Source organism: Tetranychus urticae, chromosome 1, assembly GCF_039701765.1.
Source record: "Tetranychus urticae isolate SD_2017Ah chromosome 1, NJAU_TeUrti_SD_1.0, whole genome shotgun sequence".
Taxonomy (NCBI): Eukaryota; Metazoa; Arthropoda; class Arachnida; order Trombidiformes; family Tetranychidae; genus Tetranychus; species Tetranychus urticae.
This window is the reverse complement of record NC_142958.1, coordinates 29,785,115-29,807,972: the sequence shown is the minus strand read 5'-3', so window position 1 is coordinate 29,807,972 and position 22,858 is coordinate 29,785,115. Positions and strand designations below refer to the sequence as shown.

The 22,858-nt window shown below is 32.5% G+C and overlaps 5 protein-coding genes across 5 annotated transcripts; all 5 read left to right on the top strand.

Moving 5' to 3' along the window:
• The first annotated feature begins 6,085 nt into the window (after positions 1–6,085).
• On the top strand, positions 6,086–8,295 carry LOC107361984 (phospholipid scramblase 2-like). Its single transcript, XM_015928955.3, has 5 exons — positions 6,086–6,982; positions 7,066–7,224; positions 7,290–7,386; positions 7,475–7,865; positions 7,944–8,295. Exons 1-5 carry the CDS (start codon positions 6,820–6,822, stop codon positions 8,001–8,003), a joined length of 870 nt encoding a protein of 289 aa, XP_015784441.1. The 5' UTR covers positions 6,086–6,819; the 3' UTR covers positions 8,004–8,295.
• Positions 8,296–13,803: 5,508 nt separating this feature from the next.
• Positions 13,804–15,666, top strand: LOC107361989 (phospholipid scramblase 2-like). Its single transcript, XM_015928961.3, has 5 exons — positions 13,804–14,441; positions 14,579–14,761; positions 14,825–14,921; positions 14,992–15,358; positions 15,427–15,666. Exons 2-5 carry the CDS (start codon positions 14,587–14,589, stop codon positions 15,454–15,456), a joined length of 669 nt encoding a protein of 222 aa, XP_015784447.2. The 5' UTR covers positions 13,804–14,441; positions 14,579–14,586; the 3' UTR covers positions 15,457–15,666.
• A 942-nt stretch (positions 15,667–16,608) lies between these two features.
• On the top strand, positions 16,609–18,042 carry LOC107361987 (phospholipid scramblase 2-like). Its single transcript, XM_089270410.1, has 5 exons — positions 16,609–16,916; positions 17,000–17,158; positions 17,230–17,317; positions 17,453–17,816; positions 17,895–18,042. The coding sequence occupies exons 1-5, from the start codon at positions 16,754–16,756 to the stop codon at positions 17,916–17,918; spliced, it is 798 nt and encodes a 265-aa protein (XP_089126536.1). The 5' UTR covers positions 16,609–16,753; the 3' UTR covers positions 17,919–18,042.
• Positions 18,043–18,700: 658 nt separating this feature from the next.
• LOC107361985 (phospholipid scramblase 1-like) lies at positions 18,701–20,107 on the top strand. Its single transcript, XM_015928956.3, has 5 exons — positions 18,701–19,004; positions 19,081–19,263; positions 19,325–19,421; positions 19,548–19,914; positions 19,992–20,107. Exons 1-5 carry the CDS (start codon positions 18,842–18,844, stop codon positions 20,019–20,021), a joined length of 840 nt encoding a protein of 279 aa, XP_015784442.2. The 5' UTR covers positions 18,701–18,841; the 3' UTR covers positions 20,022–20,107.
• A 292-nt stretch (positions 20,108–20,399) lies between these two features.
• On the top strand, positions 20,400–22,411 carry LOC112538447 (phospholipid scramblase 2). The gene is made up of 5 exons (XM_015929075.3): positions 20,400–20,622; positions 20,707–20,871; positions 20,934–21,030; positions 21,377–21,716; positions 21,796–22,411. Exons 1-5 carry the CDS (start codon positions 20,514–20,516, stop codon positions 21,898–21,900), a joined length of 816 nt encoding a protein of 271 aa, XP_015784561.1. The 5' UTR covers positions 20,400–20,513; the 3' UTR covers positions 21,901–22,411.
• Positions 22,412–22,858: the final 447 nt, after the last annotated feature.

The window sequence follows — 22,858 nt, the reverse complement described above, 5'->3', positions numbered from 1 at the left end:
AACATTCCCTATATCAACACCATCAACAATAGATAGAAAAGGATAGAAAGATGGTTGAATCAATTGCGGTGAAAAGGTTAACTGTTCAAAAATAAGCTCTTGTAGCTATTATACTCATCTTTTCTTTGATTGATATTTATACACAGTTAAACCAAACAATCAAGAGTGATAACCTGGTGAAAGAAATTCAAAGGTAAAAATTTATCTTTTCCTCTCCCACATCCAACTTTCAACTTTCCACTTTTATTTAATTCTGGTAGACAGAATTAATAGGTATTCCTTGTTTACCTGAATTTCTCTTCTTTTCCTTCTATTAGCCAGAAGTAAAGAAGACCCCTATTTCCTACCGTCCAACTTAAGATAAATTAAACCCGAAATCCTGGTAGACAGGATTTGAAGAGGAATAATTCAGATTTAATGTTAGACCAATAAAGTTTTGCGAGGAATCGCCAAATACTTTAAATAATAGATCAACAACTTCCTCACCTCCGATAATATTACCGCTGCAATCAAGCCATTTTAAACTCTCAAGTATTATTCGTGGCTTCCAAAATGAATGTTAATCCTCCTTTCTCCAGACCACAATCTGAAAAAATGCCCTGTTCGAGCTTTGGTTCATCTCTCATGGTCTCAACAATGATTCCTCAATTTCACCTATTCTCATATTACTTCTGAAATACCGCAAATGAGGCAGAAGGAATTGCGTCATTCATTTTACAAGACAAACGAATTAGTCCAAGTAACAAAAATTTGCCACTCGCCAACGTTGATGTGTCTCAACAAATAACCAAGGTGACCTAGAATCTGCTTCCGGGATTCTTTACACAAACCTACATATATTTCCTAATTCTATTCTATTCTATTCTAATTTTATTTTGTTTTTTGTTTCAATTTCCTTTCCTTCCTATTTTCCATTTCCTTATAAACAACATTTAACCACTATTATTTAGATATGGCTGAAAAGAAGAGAATTTCAGTTGCTGGATACTGGAAAAGATTACGACCATTTTTCATGATTCTTACTAAGCCAAATAAACCACCTGAAAAACGATAAAGAACTATGACCGAAGAAATCATAGAGACTAAAGAAGAAAGACTAAGAGAAGAAGGAAAGTAAGTTCCTGATACAAGGAAAGACCAGATTACCCTGCCTTCTAATGAGATGTTTGCTTCTTCTATTCAAATCAACCTTCAAAGTCCCTGTTTCTGGCCTTGCCCGCTAGCTTGACTCGCATGGTATGCCACACAAAGAATTAGCTGTCGAAGTCCCTAATTCACTATTTGAGATTTGTATGAACATAGTTCTGGTTAATAGGATCACAGTTATTCAAATGACATGGTTATTACGATTGGTGGGTCTTTCGAAATCGGAATTGTAGAGTAAATAAAATTCATATTGTCTGACATCCTTTGTCTTTTTTAAATTGGTTCAAACACCTGTTAAGAGACCAACTGAGAAACAACGGCACGAAAATATGAGATATGATTATATCCAAAAACCATATCAAGGACTTTGAAAAAGATTTCGCGGAAGTTCCACCAGCTGAACTTTTAATAAATAAACCTTTTATTGATTGTTTGCCATCTACAAATAAGAATAAACGACAGCGATTTTGAGAAATGGAATTACCTATAAACTGAGTGTATTCAACATCAACTTCTTTCCATTAAGTTTGTTAGCTGAAAATGAAATCATGTGAAAAAACGAAACAAATGAAAACTGGGGAAAACTAGGTGAGTGGATTTGTCCTGTTTTTTATTAATATTCAATTATGGTTATGTGCAAAGTGATATGGGACAGGGTAACAAAGGAATAGGTAAGGTAAGGTAAGATCAAGAGAAGAAATGGTGATGAAAGATAAGGTTATCTTACTTTAAACTTACCTTTACTGACCTTTATCTTACATTATCTCACTTTAACCTTATGTAAGATAAGGTAAGGTTAAGATAAGGAAAGAGCGTAAAGGTAAGGTAAGGAAAAAAGGGTATGATAAGGAGAAAATTGGATAAGGTAAAGGTAAGGTAAGTTAACACAGATTAAAAAAGGGTAATGAAAGATAATGTTATCTATCCTTAACCTTACCTTTACGTACCTTTACCTTATATCATCTTACCTTAACCTTATGAAAGATGAGGTAAGGAAAAGAGTGTGCAGGTGCGGTAAGGAAAGAGTTGAAGGTGAGAAAAAGTAGAACAAGAAAATGCATGGAAAAGGTAAGAACAAGCTAACTGTATGCTAAAGGGAAAGTGGAGAAAAAGAAAGAGTAATGAAAAGGGAAACTTACTTTTGATGATGATCGTGGAGCTGTTGAAGTGTATCCTGCAAATGCAAAAAAATAGATAAATATACACAATAAATAACATAGAAGACTTACCTTAGCTAGTTGTTGCTCCTGTTGCCCCTGAAAGAAACAAGGATGTTAATAAAAAAATTTGCAGGAAATAAACGCTTACCTTGTTGTTTTCAACAAAAAAAGGCGGAAAAACCTATTAAAAACAAATAAAACTAACGAATAAATGAGAACTGACTTCTAGTACACCAGGCAATGTTTTGAAAGAATCTGATTTATTAATGGAGAGATTGATTAAGATAGGGTCATTTTATGAATCAGCTCAATCTTCTAGTATTTCAATTTTTAATCAATTTCTTGGCGAAAATCGTTGTTTCTCAATTTCAATATCCTGAACATGGTAAAATTGAATTCATGCAGTTTTTCTTTCATCGTTATTTTGGTTTTGCGCCAGTCCACTTGCAGCCAGCATAGAGACGCTCCAAGTAAGTCATTTTGTTATATAATATTTTCCTCTATTCAACTCGAATTTTAATTTCAAATTTTATTGTTTCACTATTAAGTCAAACGAAACAGTTGAAATGAAGATATCGTAGAAAAATTCCTATCACCGATCCAATTCATATTGTAAAAATTTTAACTCCAGCTCGAGCTTTCGCTGAACTAGATGAATTTGAGTTGAGTTTGCAGGGTCGAGTGCCAACAGAACCTGACACTCCAGAACAAATGAACTTGACGCTGAAACTGTATACCAATGAAAATAATTCGACTGGGCTTAGATTCGATTATAAGGAAAAATTTTTGGAGAAATTCTCCTTGAAACGCAAAACTGTCATATAATCCATGGATTCATGAGTTCTTTCAAGGAAAATGAATGGACTGGCGTTAGCTAGACAATCCAGCTAATTCTCTGTTATAAAACGACTATTACTCAGTCTCAATTATCTACGGACTAAATATTTTTATGGAAATTCTCCAAAAGTTATTATGTTTACAAGGCCAGCCTAAATTAAGGTTATCTATAGAAAATTTTTCTATCGTATAAAGTGTCGAAAGAAAATATAATAATTTTCAATGTCGTTCATCATATTGGAATAGTTGATAATAGTTGTTAATACGTGATAGTAGTGATGCGTGAGCACTTTACGAGTATGATAATAGTTATAATTCAATTGCATTTGGACTCTGATATGAATAATGATAATTTCCGGAAAAAGTTGCACTGATCTTGACCTTTAAATATGATGATTATACGCGAAACTTTCTGTCAAAATATTTAGCCTCGGGCTGAGTTATAGCCGTTACAAGCTTAAAAGCCATGTAGCTGAAGCCATACCTCTAGATATTATAATTATTCGTTTGCATATTTACTTGCATCTGTTTAGCAATTAAAAAATTTATTTTTTGAGTATTCCAAACAAAAATATATTGTTTTCGGAGTTAGCTGGCCGAAAAGAATGGATTCAATAACAGATTATTCGAAGGCTGCGAAGTAAAATACCACGTTGTGGTTGGATTTCTGTTTCATTTCATTCATAGAATGCAAAAATTTTCAGGATTAAATCTTATTATCAGAATTATCTTATTTGGGTTTGATCAAGTTTAAATGGATGTTGGAGACTTGAGAGGTCCATTAATTGTTAACGAATCGTCGTTTTCATCTGAAGTCGATGCTTTACAATTTTTTCTTGGCGAATTCCCATTGTTACAAATGCGATGAGGACACTTAAACTAACAACTGAAGTATCTAGCTGGTACGGTGTAGACAGAGGATTGGTGACAATAAAAGACAGAAAATATTAAGGTGGAAAGGACGATAAAAGGAAAGACAAAACTGACATGACTGAACATAGATTCACAGGGTAAACCAAATAGACATGAGCTGCGAAGCCTGAGTCTTGATTCAACTCCTTTGAGTTTTATTGAAATGATTGATGCAGAATAAATGAATTCATCAATAATCATCAGCCGCATCATGATTCTCAGCATTAACACTGAAAGAAAAAACTAATTTTAACCAGGTTTTGGTCAACGCTACCAGTAGGTAGGGAAAAGTCACAATTGGTTGTTTTTTGGTGGGTCGCCCATTTTGTGGAGGAGATTGTCACGTTGCATGAAATGGCCGACATTTCTTTGTTTTCGCTGCGATACAGCGACCCGCGGAGGCCCTGGTAAAATGAAAATTGGACAACTTTATTGATACTACTATTGCTGAGATTTGTATTTGACTAGTGAAGTGACGTAATATCTGTGCCTATGCCCTAGTGAGATTCAGTATTAATTAAATGTAATAGGAATGTTTACCTAAATTGCATTATAATGTTAACGTTGAGATTCATCTGCAACCACATCATTTAATTGGATTGAGAATTCCGGCAACTCGGTGACTACCTTGTTTGAGAGTCTGGTGACTCAAGTATTATCACTCGATGGTGACACTCGAGTCGGTCGTATAACTAAACGATGGTCTGGTTTAGCTCGAGAGTTATTCACTGACGCTGATCATTTTGGTATTTCATTTCCAATGGATTTAGATGTTAAAATTAAAGCTCTATTATTGTAAGCTTGATTTTCAATTGTAAGTATTTTTTCCCAGTCAATATTATTTCAATGATTTCAATTATTTTCTTTCTGATTTTGCTTTGTTTTTCTTGATTTTACAGGATTTCATGTATTTTGAAACTAAACAGTGATGCTGCAGGCAGATGATCCGAATAAAATGGGATTGGATAAAACCCCGTTTCAATGAAATGAAAATTTTTTAAACGCAATGTGATTCTGGATAATTATATTGGGTAAACGTTTAAATCTAGATGTGGAATAACACTCAACAACCAAGAAGGTTTCCGGTAGTTAAGATTTAGGTTTAATTGGTGATGTGTGAACGTTGAACTTCCTGCAGTTGGATATTTGCCCTTATATTTATCATATGTATTATTTTATACAAAACACTATAAGTTTAAACTTCTATCAATTTACACCAAATGAAATCGTATCAAATCTGTTAACTATTAACTCATGTTTGTCGAGTTTTTATGAAATTATGACCAACAAATCGCACAGTTTTATCATTTTACGGTCTCTCTCTTACGGTCGCAGAATGCGATCGGTTTAACTGAAATTCGAACGAATCTGTTGTACAGAAAAAGAAAAGTTCTAATTCTAAAAATAAATACATTTTCTGGTTGATAATCAAAAGTTTCATCAGTAAAATAAGTTTGTTGAAAACATCTGCTTCCATAACCGCACAAAAGCGCAATCCAAGTTTCAAGTTTAGACACAATTTTCTCGTAAACTGTAGACCAGAGAAACCTTTAAATCGCACGAATGGAATCAGTTTTATTTAATTACCAACTAACAGAGTCTAAGCTTGAAAGAAATTAATTTTTACCCGTTTCTATCCATTCGTGTCAATTTGTGCATCAATGTGACAATTGCGTTAAAACTTTGCAACATTCAACTTTCTGCTGAACAAGAATCAAACAAGTTTAAACAATGATGCGCTTTAGTTGATAGCATGGTTGTAGGTTGCCGTTCAATAGATCTGCCTTAAGAGTAATTAAATGTAAAATTAGTAGTTAATAGTAGTTTATAATTTACTAATTGTTCCAAAAAGTGGTATCTAGTAAGAATTACACAATAAGATTTTTGTAATTAGTAAAAAAAGTTCTGAAATACATTGAAAATATACTGTCTCTACGGTAGTTGCCAAAATATCAGAATCTATTAAGATTACTGAGACACTATGTTTTGATCAGAGTTACTCATGATAAAACTATGATTAATGTTTTGTTGCTGAGAACTGATTAACCACTATCTAATAGTATATTTTTCATTCCTTCAACTTGATCCGTTCTCAAGTAATGAATGGTTGAAATATTGGCATCAAACCTTTTCATCATTACTGCATAATCAAAGATCATCTTACTTTTCCTCATCCAGACTAGTATTGAGCTATGATGAACGCCATTGAAAACTTCATTTCATCTTCTTTCTAATGCTGTACAAACAACATCGAAATACTCATTTACTAATGAGAACCAGAGTCGTCTTTTCCAAGCTCAAACATATAATGATCTTTGAATCAACAATTAAATCTCACTAATTGTCTTTGCTAGACAGATTTAACTGTACTTTGATCTTAGCCATGTAATGATCTTTGATTATAACTCAAAAGGATAATTTGATCTTTTTCCTGTTTGCTCATTGCTCGTAACTGTTTTCCTTACTAATGGTTAACTGAAAAAATTAACAACATCTAGTCCAGTCTTGTGGTTTGCACCGGGAACTTTCAGTTCGAAAGCAACATTTTGTTTCACTCTTGTTGTGTTCCTTGTTATTTAGCACGAAGTATTAGTAATCGTTTCCTAAAGTCATTATTATTTTTATTATGAGTCCCATTATTTCAACCCAATGTACAAAGAGCAAACAGACGATAAACTGTTCATGTCTAATCTGTGCTAATTTAACCTCTCATATTTGTTGTTAAGAAGCTCCATCAAATTTAATTCAGTGATTAAAATAAATAATGTTGACTCCAAATTCAATCCAAGAACCTCCAGGATATCTTGTTGATCCTCCAATCGAAAACCCAGCAAATCGTTTGGTTCAACCTCAACCAGCTACACACTTGGTGCAACCATTTCATCCTGATCTTTATTATGGAGCGAAACTACCATTGACCAATCCTGGTAAATTCAATAACCTGAATATTTTAATTGATCTTCTCTGCATGGAACTAATTGTTCTCTTAAATTTTCATGATGGTTTTTAGATGGTTGGCAGCCAGGTCGTCCAGTGCCTTTTAGTCCACCAGGATTAGAAAACTTGATTCAAATTGATAAAATTCTTGTTAAACAGAGAGTTGACTTTAGTGGGAACAATTATCATATTAAAAACCGTATGGGCCGGCAAATATACAGTGCTATTGAAGGTAAGATGTTGATATCGCAAATAACCTTTCAACTAATTGTACTTCTTTCTCACTTTACCCATTAGATACCACTTTTTTTACCAGGTGTTGCTGTGGACCAATGAGACCATTCAATATGAAAATTACCGATGACGAGGAGAGAGAAGTTATAAATCTCTACCGGTAATATATGTTGATTTTCATAGCATAATACAGATCGATGAAAACACCGCTTATTAGAACTTTTTATTTTATATATTTTTCGCTACAGGCCTTTGGCATGTAAACACTGTTGTTTCCCTGGTTGTCTTCAAAGTATGCAAGTTACTGCTTCTGGTGTCGCTTGTGGTTATATTGAACAAACTTGGAGTCTTTGGCAACCTAGATTCAATGTTTGTGATGCTTCTGGTGAAACAGTTTTACGCATTAAAGGACCATCCTGTACTTTCTCTTTAGGGCCATTTGACTTATTTTCTTGTTGCCGTGATGTTAAATTTAAAGTGTTAACAAGAGATGGTAAACATGAAATTGGTTGCATTACTAGACAAAGGTCTGCCTTAACTGAAGAAATATTACCCACCATTAACCATTTCAGCATTTCATTTCCAATGGATCTAGATGTTAAAATTAAAGCTGTATTATTGGGAGCTTGCTTTTTAATTGTAAGTATTTTTTCTTAATCATTAGGATTTCAATGAAAAGATTATTTACTTTATGCTTTGTTTTTCTTGATTTTACAGGATTTCATGTATTTTGAAATTGCTTATTATTCCTGTGGAAAGACTATGCGAATAATATGAGATCTGATACAATTGATCTAATTCCGTTTCAATGGAATGAACCTTTTTCAACGCAATGCGATTCTGGATGTTTATATTTGTGTAAATCTTGAAAATTAGATGCGGACTAACATTCATTAATAACAACTACGAAGGCTTTCTCGGAGGTCAAGATTGATTCACATTTGATTGGTGATGTGTGACAGTTGAGTTTCTTGCAGTTGGATATTTGCCATTATGCGTATCATATGTATTATTTTGTACAAAACTAAATAAATTTGAACTTCTATCAATACACACCAAATGGAATCGTATCAAATCTGTTAACTATTAACTCATGCTTGTCGAGTTTTTTATAGAATTATGACCAACAAATCGCTTAGTTTTATCATTTTACGGTCTCTCTCTTACTGTCGCAGAATGCGATCAGTTTAACTGAAAATCGAACGAATCTGTTGTACAGAAAAAGAAAAGTTCTAATTCTAAAAATAAATACATTTTCTGGTTGATTATCAAAAGTTTCATCAGTAAAATAAGTTTGTTGAAAAGATCTGCTTCCATAACCGCACAAAAGCGCAATCCAAGTTTCAAGTTTGGACACGATTTTCTCGAAAACTGTAGATCGGAGAAACCTTTAAATCGCCCGAATGGAATCAGTTTTATTTCATAACAAACTAACAAAGTCTAATCTTGAAGGAAATTAATTTTTACCCGTTTCTGTCCATTTTTGTCAATTTGTGCATCAATGTGACAATTGAGTTAAAACTTTGAAGCATTCAACTTTCTGTTGCACAAGAATTAAACAAGTTTAAACAATGATGTGCTTTAGTTGATATCATGATTGTAGGTTGCCATTCAATAGATCTGCCTTAAGAAAAGTCATTAAATGTAAAATTGTGTCTTTTTTGCGTCCTGATCAAACATTCCCGGTCTATCTCATTATTTATTACCAGTTTTTTCGAAGAACATGAAACCTTGTAAAAATAAAGAGACAGAATTAGCTGTACTGTGAGTCCGCAGTTGATGCATAAAAATGTGGGTTAAGCTTTTTCTAAAGTCACTTAGACGGCGTTTTCAAATGTCGATCTCTCTACATTTGACCATCCTTTCTGGTGCATTGCAGAGAATCTACAAGATCTATTTGTTTGTAAATTGGGAGGAAATTCTCATTTGTGTAGATCATCAACTTGTTCACCAACTCATCACTATATTTTATTTAAAAGATTTGATTATGCCGCGGTCTATGGGTTGAAGTTTACACGTCATATTCGGAGGTAAATGCTTAATTGCTTAATCTTGTCTTCAAAAATGAAATCAATTTTTATATAACTCTTTGCGAAAATGACGTTATGGAGGATTTTATCTTTAATTTCATTGTAATGAAGATGATTCAATAAGATAATTCTTTGGTATTTAGTCAATTAATCTATCAGTAGTCTTTCAATTTCATTCTGTGTATTTGTTGATTTATATTGTTCCAAAAACCTTCCACCATGCCTAAATACTTACGAAGTATTCGAAAGTTGAATGAAAAAATTCAGAAATTTGCAAAAAAGAAAGAAAAATTCTTTAAAAAGTCCGGTTGCAAACCTCTTCAAGTTGTCCTTCCCCTCATGAGGAGTTTTGATAATTTTTTGGGCAAGTGTCAATCAATTTCAAAATCTGGCTCCCCGTCCTCTTTGTCATCATCATCAACTTCTAGTCAAGTTGCACCAAAACCAAAACCAAATTTCAGCACCTGAAGCTTTCTCTTATTCAGATTCCTTAGCATCAACTTCTCATTCTGTTCACCCTGTCAACATCATCTTCCCAAGAGCTAGCATCTTCGATAACATCAGATTATTTTTCATCATCACCAGCTTCATCTTCATTACTATTTTATAACCTGGATAGTCGAGGGAAATTGGTTATACATAATAGAACGCATTTATTCGTAAAATGGAAAATCAGTTTTCTGTAGTTTGATTATTAATTTCTCTAAATTTATTATATATTATATAATCTTAGCCAATTTGTGTTAATTTTAATCTTTCAATCCTTTCTATGCATCTTAATTCACTGGTCGCGAAATACGTGGTGAGTAAATTCATTACCTTCTCACCACTCATTTTAAGTATTCGCTAAATAATAATCCTTTATTCTTATTCTATTCAACTATGAGATCGGGAGATTTCCCTGAATTACAAATAAACATTACGCCGATCTTCACTAATGATGTGTGTCAAAAATTTTACCAACTAACCAGTTAAAACACTCAATCAAGCCCGGTCATCAACATTGGTAGTCAAATTGATGGTGAGAAAACTCATGAAAGAAGCCAAAAGATCTTGTCAAAAGAACATGAATATAGAAAAAAGAACACACTCGATTCCTAAACTCTTTCTCGGTACTCTTGTTGGGAATTGTTAATTAGGATTACTTTAACCTCTCTTGCACTTGTGATCTTTTACGTTTTGTCTTACGTTATTTATATTTTGTACTCCAATTCATACCTTAATAGCACTTACTATCATTATAACTTTGATTCAATTTGATTTCACCTATTCTCAAATTACTTATGAAACATCGCAAATGAGTCAGAGTGGATTGGGGAACGGAACTGAGATTCGGACCTGGTGGACAACACAATTCGGAGAAAGATGCACGTGCAACAATTTTGTCTTTTTAAAGTGGTTCAAACACCCGTTACGAGGCCAACTAAGAAATGGCATGAAAATTGGAGATATGTTACGTTACCTTTGCTAGTTGTATTGGTCCTTTTGATCCTGTTGATTCTGTTGATTCTGTGAAACAAAAAACAAGGATGATAATAAAAAATTGAAGGAAAAACAAACACTTACCCTTGTTGTTTTCAACAAAAAAGGCTAAAAACCCCAATTAAACAAAAAAAACTAAATAAAACTAAATAAAAACTTTGATTGTGTTGTTGATGTTGATGTTGATTGGCAACTGAGTAAAAATAGATGCTAATTTAGCATGAAAGAGAGCACCTCTTTTATATGTTTCCGTTTTATAATTAAATTATTCATTTCATTTCTCGAAGAGACAACAGGAGGACTGCAAGTAGGTGAGTTACCAGGAGAAATTTCAGTGCAACTACTTTTGATCAAATGTGTTCTTCTTTCGAGAAATTAATACTTAAGGATTTAATCAGGTGACTTCTAGTTTACCAGGAAATGTTTGAAAAGAGTCGCATTTATTAATCAAGAAATTGATTGAGAAAGGGTCTTCTTATGATTCAGCTCAATCTCTATCATCTTATTTAGATTTGAGCAAGAGTGTTAATGAATCCAGGAGACTTTAAAGGTCCATTTATTGTTAAATAATTGTCGTCTTATTTGCGAAAAGTCGATGCTTTACAATTTTCTCTTGGACGAATTCCTATTGTTGCAAATGCAATCAGGAAACTTGAACTAGCGGGGAAGTAAGCTGTTGGTGCTGATCCTGAAAAGAAAAAAATTAGATAAATATAATCAATAAATAACATAGAAGACTTACCTTAGCTGTTTATCCTTGTGTTGATGATGTTGATCCTGTCGCTCGTGTTAATCCTGTGAAGGAAAAAAACCAAGTATGTTAATGAAAAAAATTGAAGGAAAAACAAACACTTACCACTGTTGTTTTCAACAAAAAAAAAGGCGCTAAAACCTAATAAAATAAATACAACTAATGAATAAATAATAAACGACTTCTAGTTTAGCAGAAATTTTTTTGGAAGAATCGGATTTATTAATCAAGGAATCGATTGAGAAATTGTCATTTTATGAATCAGCTCAATCTTTATTATCTTATTTTGGTTTGATCAAGAGTGAAAATGGATGTAGGAGACTTGAAAGGTACATTTATTGTTAACTAATTGTCGTGTTCATTTGAAAAAAGTCGATGCTTTACAATTTTCTCTTGGACGAATTCCTATTGTTGAAAATGCAATAGGGACAATTAAACTAATAAGGGAAGTTACCTAGCTGGTACGGTCTAGACAGAGCATTGGTGACAGTGAAAGACAGAAAATATTAAGATGGAAAGAACAATGAAAGGAAAAGACAAACCTGACATGACTGAATATAGATTTGCCGGATAAAACAAAGACACATGAGCTGGAAAGCCTGAGTCTTGATTTGACTCCTTGGTTTGGGTAAATTGAAGAGATATTGCAGAAGAAATGAATTCATCAATAATCATCATCCTCATTATACCCAACATTAACACTATCTAAATCTTGCAACGGTTAATTGTTTAAAAATAAGATCTTATAGTTGTTGGATTATTGAGCAGTCAATCTACATTATTTAGTATTTAACCAAAGGTCTTCGTATAATGAATCAATTAAATATAATTACATTTTTCCCGCGTTTTTTTAAATGGAAAAAATTAACTTAAAAGTAAATTTTTTATTGAATATATGAAGTTTTGAACAAATCATCTAGAATTTTTTCAATTTCTTCATCATTTATTATTATTGGGTTATCTTGATCTTTCATAATATCCATGTCATTAAACCTTAATTAAAATTGATAAATTTTTTATCACTCAGAATATTGATTGTTTTGAATCAGTAGACAAAGTATATTTTTAAAAACTATTTCCTCGGAATGTTTATACTGCTGCTGATTGAAAGATACAAAGAAAATTAGCACCATTTCTCATTGTTTTTCATCTCTTCTCCGCCGTTCAGAATACGATAAATGCTTTGATTTGTTGTGACACTTTTTGCCTGGTCTCAATCCTGTTTAAGATAATCTAAATCAATATGAATCTGAATGATTTCATAGGAAATTTGCATCAATTTTATTCATATTATTGTAATTTTTCTTTGACCTTAGGTTCTTTCAATATGTTACCTTTCGCTAATTATCCTTAGTTTCACAATGATTCAATTTTTCTATTAGTTGAATGAAATTAGTTTTCATTTGATATCGATTTGCATTTGCATTGTCCCAAAATTTTTTTAATCATTTATTTAGAAAAAACGACTGATGTTAAATCTTGATTTTTTATACTATATTAGTATACTTACAAGGGAAGTATCCCAAGTGGTACGCTCTTTTTCGATTTTTTTTGGGTTTATATTGTAGAGGATCGAAAATTATTGGTTCGTGATGTAGAGCCATTTCAAGTCGCGACAGTCAATTCAATGTAAAGCGTATGGAAGTAACTCTAAATTTCATTTTAATAAATAAAATGTTTTCTTGCTTATCAAAATAAATTTTACAGCTACTTTCATACGCTTTACATTGAATTGACTGTCGCGACTTGAAATGGCTCTACATCACGAACCGCGCGCCGGCGAAAAAAAGTCAAAATACGTGTCTAATAATTTTCGATCCTCTACAATATAAACCCAAAAAAAATCGAAAAAGAGCGTACCACTTGGGATACTTCCCTCGTTAGTATATTATATTTCATAACTTTTTTTAATAATACTAATAATGGAAAGCTTTGTACTAAATTTTAAACTAATAAATAATTTAAATTTACACAATTTTTGTTTCTCTTTAGTCAATATAACAACTGAACATTCAAACAGAAAAGTTGTCATTTATTTAAACACAGTTAAACATTTGAATACTTTTAATTCACTATCATAGCCTCTGTTAGCTTAAAATCTGTAAAAAAGTAAAACTTTTATCAATCGATAGCGAAAGCCATTTGGGCTGAAATGGTTAACAATTTATTAATACCAATATCATCAATCAATACTTCATGCAAGTTTTGAAATGAAAAATCAATAGTTAAGCCATTAAAAAATTAAAAAAACAATTTAAAAAAGCCATTTTCTGCACTTATTGATAGCCTATCAATGAGGTCCATATTCAGCAAGCACTTTCAATGTATTATAAACTTTCATTTTTACAGATGAATTAAGTGAAGAGATAAAATGAAACAGTAAACTGTCCATGTCTAATCCCGATGAACGAAAATGAGTCAAAGCACTCACTCTATTATTCAATGTGTGTGGTTTGTCTTCTTTGGGCACTTCATGGCACTTCAACATATTTTGATTTTTTCGATCAAGAAATGCAGATATTTCATTCAACATATCGATTAATAACCTTATCATTACTGCAGAACTATCTATTATATCTCCTAGAGAATCACCTTCTTTCTATCTATTTCCGCCATCTTATCAACGATAAGACTGATCATCTCTTTTTCATTATCTGGAAATCAGAAGTTTGACTAAATTTTTGCCGATTGACTGAGAGGAAGCTCAAAGTCACCACCCTTTTTGAACAATTGAGTCACTAATGAGTTAATATTTTCCCCATAAGGCTGCATAAAAAAGCTTCTGTTCATTGGGATCTGGGCTAATTTTCTTGTTGGAAGAAGTTAAATCAAATTTAATTCAGTGATTGTAAGAAAACATTTCCATTCGAAATTCAATACAAGAACCTCCAGGATATCTTGTTGGTCCTCCAACCGAACGGCCATCAAATAATGTGTTTCATTCTCAACCAGGTACACACTTGGTGCAGTCATTTTATCCTCGGCTTTACTATGGACCGAAACTACCATCGACCTAGATACCTAAATGTTTTGCAGGTTTTCCTCTAAGTAAACTTAATTTGTCTTTTATTTTTATAATATTTTAACAGGTAATTGGATGCCAGCTCCACTGGTACCGAATTGTCCATCAGGGTTAGAATATTTAACTCAAATTGATCAACTTCTGGTTCACCAGAAAGTTGAACTTCTTGAAGCTTTCATTGGCTTTGAGACAAAAAACAAATATCACATTAAAAACAGTATGGGACAGAAAATATTCAATGCTATTGAAGGTAACATGTTGATATCGCAAGTAACCTTTCAACTAATTGTACTTCTTCTCTTGATTTCACTAGATTCCGATTGCTGCACCAGGGCTTGCTGTGGGCCTGTAAGACCGTTTAATATGAAAATTACCGATAATGAGGAACAAGAAGTTATAAATATCTACCGGTACTACATTATATCTTTCAATAATTCATCTCTTATTAAGTCTTCTCTATTTTATACTTTTTGTATTTAGGCCTTTGAAATGTCAATTATGTTGTTTCCCTTGTTGTCTCCAAAGTGTGCAAGTTACTGCTTCTGGTATCGTTTGTGGTTATATTGAACAAACTTGGAGTCTGTGGCAACCTAAATTCAATGTTTGCGATTCTTCTGGTGAAACAGTTTTACGCATTAAAGGACCATTTTGTACTTGCTCTTTTTGGGGTGATGTTGAATTTCAAGTTTTATCACGCGATCGTGACACTCAAGTCGGTCGTATAACTAAACAATGGTCTGGTTTAGCTCGAGAAGTATTCACCGACGCTGATCATTTCGGCATTTCATTTCCAATGGATTTAAATGTCAATATCAAAGCTGTTTTATTGGGAGCTTGTTTCTTGATTGTAAGTATTTTTTCCCAGTCAATGAAAAGATTTATTCTCTTTATGCTTTGTTTCTCTTAATTTTACAGGATTTCATGTATTTTGAAACTAAACAGTGATCCTGTAGACAGACGATTTGAATAAACTGAGATCTGATACAATTGCGTTTAAATAAAATGAACCATTGTTGTTAATGCAATGAAATTCTGGATATTTATATCGGTGTAAACGTTTATAATTAGATGTTGACTTACATTGAACAAATACGAAGGCTTTTTCGGTAGTCAAGATTGATTCAGGTTTCATTGGTGACTTCTATGAGAGTTGGATATTTGATAGCAAGAATAGATAACTACTGTAATTTATCTGCTAGTTAAAAATTGTTACAAGAATAAATATTGTCATTTTTTGTTCGTGCTTAAAAGTGCAAGCTAATTAAGAGTCTGTAAAACAATATACAGCAACTAGCAGATTTAAATGATAAAATGAGAGATATTAATGAAAGGATCTTGGAATTGTCATTAGAGAAGCAAAATATTGCAATAATACACAATTGACTATTCACTTGAAAACTTGCGTAGCAGTCAAAACAAACCAACAAGTTTAATCAAATGAATGAATTAAAATATTGAACCTTTTCATCGTTAATAAATAATCAAAGATCATCTTACTCTTCCTCAACCAGCTGGATTGAGCTATGATGAACGCCATTGCAAAGTTCATTTCATTTTTTTTCTAATGTTGTATAAACAATATCAAAATACTCATTTACTAATGGGAACCAGAGTCGTCATTTCCTAGCTCAAACATGTTTAAATCAACAATTAAAGCCTAACTATTTGTCTTTGATCAAAGCCATGAAATGATAATTTGATCTTTTTCTCTGTTTTCATAATTTCTTTGAAATTTGCTTTAACTAAAGGTTAATGTTTAATGTTCCTTGTTATTCAACAAGAAGTAGTTTACAAAACTCTAAAAATCAGATTAAAAAAACAATTTAGGCTCAATTTGATCTATTAAAAAGATTGAAATTGGTGAAAATACGCGCTTGAATAGTGTAAATAAGCTATTCCAAGAGAATCCCATGATTTAGATGCATGATACCAGAAATAAGTATTTATTGAAAGAACAATATTTTTTCCATGAGTATCAGAAAGTCAGAAATATCAACGAAAAAAATATATCGAAAGGAACAATACTATTGCAGAAAGTATCGATAAGTATTGTTGTCAACAATTTGTTGAGATTGATAATATTTTTCAAAAATATAATATTGCTGCAACACTACCATTATTTCAGCCCTTACTGTACAAAAAGTAAACAGACAATAAACTATCCATGTCTGTGCTAATTTAACCTCTCATTTTTTGTGTTAAAGAAGTTCCATCAAATTCAATTCAGTGATTAAAATAAATAATGTTCACTCCAAATTCAATCCAAGAACCTCCAGGATATCTTGTTGATCCTCCAATCGAAACACCATCAAATCGTGTGGTTCAACCTCAACCAGCTACACACTTGGTGCAGCCATTTCATTCTGAGCTTAATTATGGAGCAAAATTACCATTGACCAATCCTGGTAAATTCAATAACCTGAATGTTTTACTTGATTTTTTCTCAGTGAATCTAATTGTTCTCTTATATTTTCATGATGATTTTTAGATGGTTGGCAGCCAGGTCGTCCAGTGCCTTTTAGTCCACCAGGATTAGAAAGCTTGATTCAAATTGATCAAATTCTTGTTCAACAGAAAGCTTGTGATATGTCAAACAAATATCAAATTGGAAACATCAAAGGACAACATATCTTCACTGCTATTGAAGGTAAGATGTTGGTATCGCAAGTGACCTTTCAACTTATTTCACTTCTTTCTCACTTTACCAACTATTTATAGATACCACTTTTTGCTCAATGTTTTGCAGTGGACCATTGCATACCAAAATTACCGATTCCGAGGAACGAGAAGTTATAAATCTTCACCGGTAATAAATGTTGATGTTAATAGCGTGATGCATATTAATTGAAACATAAAAATGAATGGAGTTAGAAGAACATTAAATCTTTCATTGATTCATCTCTTATTGAGGCTTCTTCATTATTATTCATTTTTCATTCAGGCAAATGCCATGTGAAAACTGTTGTTTTCCTGGTTGTCTTCACGATATGCAAGTTACTGCGTCTGGTGTCGTTTGTGGTTTTATTGAACAAACTTGGAGTCTTTGGCAACCTAAATTCAAAGTTTGTGATTCTACTGGTGAAACAATTTTACGAATTAAAGGGCCAGGTATCACCTGTACCTTCTGCCAAGATGTTAAATTCAAAGTATTAACAAGAGATGGTAATAGTGAAATTGGTAGCATTACTAGAAAATTGTCCGGTTTATCTGAATTATGCAACGACATTAACCAATACGGCATTTCATTTCCAATGGATTTAGATGTTAAGATTAAAGCTGTATTATTGGGAGCCTGTTTATTAATTGTAAGTATCTTTTTCCTAGTCAATATCATTTAAATGAAAAAAATTATTTACTTTATGCTTTTCTTCTTCATTTTACAGGATTCGATTTATTTGATATTTTAAACGTTTTAACTAGAGATCTTATTGCAGTTTTGAAAAGAGATTCATCTCTCATTGCCATTTCTTATCGTAATTTTCATTTGTCAAACTACTTTGTAACCATCAATAAAGGATTTAAAAGAAACTTGGAATTCATTTTTTCTTTTAATTTTGGGACTTTTCAATATTCAACTTCAAAATTTTCTTTTTTCTGTAAAATAGACCAGTATCGATTTTCAGTTAAGTCTTCGGCATTCTGTGATCGTTAGAGTTTGAAATCTGAAACGTTGATAAAAACTGTTGGTGCACATAAACGATCAAAAACTTTTTACAACTAGTGCGAACAAGTGCATCTTTAAAAATGGTTGCATCGAAAGAGTATCAAAGCCTATCAAAGAGTAAAAGACCATAAAACTAAGCAATAATCTGGTTTAGCTCGAGAAGTATTCACCAATGCTTATCAAGAAGATTCTTCAGGTTAAAAAGCGATTGGATGTGAACACAATTTCACACAATCAAATATTGAAAGGTTCAAAATAATGGCATCAAGCAAATAGTTAAATCATTTCCAAATGTATCCATTAAATGGACTCTATTTTGTGGTTGTTTACTATGTGTCTTAACACAAAGCCACAAGCTCTGTTACAAGCTTTTATTCAAGCAAAACTGTGTGCAAAAATACGATGTAGGATGCATAAATCTTGATCTATGGATCTTGGCTTGAAATTCATAAGAGATTCTATAATGAAAAATAAAGAGGAAAGGCATTGAAAAAGGGTTGCTCTACTCTTTGATAGGCGCCACTATTCTGTGCCTATTCAGTCAAACAACCATTTTTAAAGATGGGATACGATGGGAAACTTTTCATGTCTGATCTGTGTTTAACCTCTCATTTACTTGTTAAAACAAGTTGTGTTAAGTTTAATTAACAAGTGATCTGATTAAACATGTCCACTCCAAATTCAATCCAAGACCCTACAGGAGATCTTGTTGACCCTCCACTCGAAACATCATTGGATGATATGATCCTCACTCAACCAGGTTCACACTTGATGCAACCATTTCATCCTCAGCTTTACGATGGAGCAAGACAGCCATCGACCAAGCCTGGTAAACCCAAATACCTAAATGTCTTTTTCTCTGAGTAAATCTAATTGTTGTCTTATATTCTCATGGTGTTTTTCAGATGAATGGATGCCAGGCCGTCCAGTACCTTTTAATCCACCAGGATTAGAGTACTTGACTCAAATTGATCAAATTCTTGTTCAACAGAAAGTTGAATGTTGCGAAGTTTTAACCGGTTGTGAGATGAGAAACAGATATCATATTAAAAACATAATGGGCCAGAAAATATTCAATGCTATTGAAGGTAAGATGTTGATATCGCAAATAACCTTTCAACTAATTGTACTTCTCACTTTACCCATTAGATACCACTTTTTGTACCAGGTTTTGCTGTGGAACAATTAGACCATTCAATATGAAAATTATCGATTCCGAGGGACAAGAAGTTATGCATCTCTACCGGTAATATATTATAATATGTTGCTTTTCTTAGCATGATTCGTATTGATTGAAGCATGTATATGCACATTTGATTGTTCATTAATCTTTCATCGATTCATCACTTACTGAGTCTTCTTTATATTTCAGGCCATTGAAATGCCAAGACTGTTGTTTCCCTTGTTGTCTCCAAAGTATGCAAGTTACTGCTTCTGGTATCGTTTGTGGTTACATTAAACAAACTTGGAGTCTTTGCAAGCCTAAATTCAAAGTTTGTGATTCTTCTGGTGAAACAATTTTCCGGATTAAAGGGCCATTTTGCATCTTTTCTTGTTGCCGTGATGTTAAATTTAAAGTATTAACAAGAGATGGTGAAAGTGAAGTCGGTTGCATTACTAAACAATGGTCTGGTTTGGCTCGAGAATTATTCACCGACGCTGATCATTTTGGTATTTCATTTCCTATGGATTTAGATGTTAAAATTAAAGCTCTATTATTGGGAGCTTGTTTCTTAATTGTAAGTATTTTTTCCCCAGTCAATATGATTTCAATGATTTCAATTATTTTCTTTATGCTTTTTTCTTGATTTTACAGGATTTTATGTATTTTGAAGATCCAAATTAAACCTTAAAACATTACTTGTGTTACATGAGTAATTCAATGCCACACCTTGTTTAACTTTTAAATAAATTGACATTTTTTCAATTGCGTTACAATGAAATGAACATTTGTTTTTAACGCAAAGTGATTCTGAATATTATTGTTTGTGTAAACGCTGGAAATTAGAATCGGACAAACATTTAACGAGGCTTTTTTGCTATTCAAGACTAATTTAGGCTTCATTTGTGGCTGTGTACATCAATCATGACGTTTCAATCATCATTGAAACGTCATTTTCCTGTAACTGATTTCTGATATTTATCAGAGTGATACGAGATGCTGGATTAGATTTTTTATTGTAATATATAGTCACTAGTCTAAAGTGGAGTATTTATGAGAAGTGTTTAACTTCGCCATATAGCTTTAATTAATTTATTGTATTTCCATAATAGTAAATCTTTGCAATTCGATGTTTAAAACTCATTGAGTTTCAAGTTGAATTGCAGTAAACAAAACATGTCAAGTTCAGTACCAGATAACCCATTAAATGCCTATGATGGAGCCAAAAACCCTTCTCTTCAGCTCAAAGATCAAAATTTAGATGCTAAACCAAGCAACACTGAAGGTAAGCTTTAATTTTACTAAGGATTTCAATTTGACTCCACAATCTAATAGCATATTTAATCATTGTCATTCATTGTTTTCAAAGATAATTGGATGCCATTGCCACTGGCATCAAATTGTCCACCAGGATTGGAGTATTTAACTAAAATCGATAAATTTTATGCCGCTAAGGATGAAAATCGTCGTGAGTCGAAGAACACTTATCTTATTAGAAACGATTCGGCCCAGAAGGTTTATACTGCAGTTGAAGGTAAGATACAAAGCAAATTAAGGCCATTTCTCATCGTTTTGTGTCTCTTCTTCGCTACTTAGATTACGACAAATGCTGTCTGATTTGTTGTAACACTACCAGACCATTCGATATAAGAGTTCTCGATTTCCAGGAACGCGAAGTTCTTCATTTTCATCGGTAAAGCGTTTTTTCTTTTTTTTGTCAAAAACATCTTGTTATTCAATGTTCCTGTATAGCTTAGTTGTTTTTCCTGATTTCAATATCATTATTGATGCTTTAAACCAATATTATTAATAGATTCATCAATTATCTTCCTTGACAATTATCAATTGGCAAGCAGATTAAGATAATTGTATTACAATATGAACTTTGAAGTTACAGCAGACTTTCAGATATTTTCATTTCTTTTTTTGATCTACTTGAACAAATTGATAACCATTGAAGGCATTGTCCAGAATAAAAACGTGTGATGATTGAATTTAATACATTGACTTAATTGTCTTTTTTTTCATTCTTTATGCAGACCTTTAGGATGTCAATCTTGTTGGTGCCCGTGTTGCCTTCAACATGTGCAAGTGACAGCTTCTGGTGTCGTATGTGGTTTTATTAAACAAACTTGGAGTCTTCGTAAGACTAAATTCAGACTCTGTGATGCTACTGGGAAAACTGTTTTACTGATCCAAGGGCCATCTGACCATTACCTTTTAAACCAATTCAAAGTATTATCAAGTGATGGTAAAACTGTATTTGGGAAAGTTACTGCGCTAAGGGCAGTGAAATCACAAAAAAACTTTAGCATTTCATTTCCAATGGATTTAGATGTTAATATTAAAGCTGTATTATTGGCCGCTTTCATCCTAATTGTAAGTACATTCATTGATCAGATATTATCTGATTATTTGGTATGATTAATGTTTTGATTTCGTCCTTTTTGGTGTTTAGGATTGCTTGTACTATAAAAGAGCACCCAGGACTAACAGTGATTTCAGAAGTGCGTTTTCTGTGGGTTGGGAACTTGGATATTGTTTAGCCATGTGTTTCACCTAGTAATTAATTGATCTGACTTAAGAGAATAATTCTAAAGAAATTCTTAGGAAAACTGATCAATATCGATGTATCGGAGTATTGATGTTTGAAATTTTCAAGATTGACCAAATGCTGATAAATGGTCATTTGTTTGACTCGAACTGTTTTCATTTTTTCACTAATCTGATTGGATCAATAATTGGATAATAATCAACACTTTTCATGCTGCCATTGTGTATAAGTTTCGTGTTTTCATGAGGTTTTACAAAAACTGATTTTGTGGTTTAACAATACAATGATGGTGCTTAAACAATGATGTGCTTTAATTGGTAGCAAGATTTTAGATTGCCTTTCAATTGATCTGCCTTAAGAAAAGTCGTTTAATCTAAAATTGTACCTTTCATGTATCATAATCAAACATTCCCGGTCTATATCATGTTTTCGAAGAACATGCGATCCTGTAAAGAGACAGAATTATTTGTAATATTGAAAAAAGGCAAAAAATAATAAAATATTAATAAGATGCTTGTAATTGGTAAGGAAAGTTATGAAATATTGAAAATATAACGCCTCTACGATAATTGTCAATGTGTCAGAATCCATTAAGATTAGCAAAATAATAGCATTCATTTTTGAAATCAGTTTCGATCGATATTGTAACTCAAGGTTCTATTAGATGACAAAAATTATCATTTGAGGCACCAACCGATGATAGATTGGATCAAAGAGGGAAGCCTGCGAATATCTAGGACCAATTTCAATAAGACTAATTTTATTTGATAGAAATTCAATAAATAGAACATGGAACATTGTTTTCATCGCAAATTGGTTCTGGATATTTATGTTCGTGTGAATGTTGAAAATTAGGTGCGACCAAATATTTAAGAAACATGAAGGGTTTTTTGGCATATTGTCGTGAAATTTTACCAGTTCACCCAATTTTTGTGATTCAGGTTAGTTGCTTTCTTCAGTGGTAAAA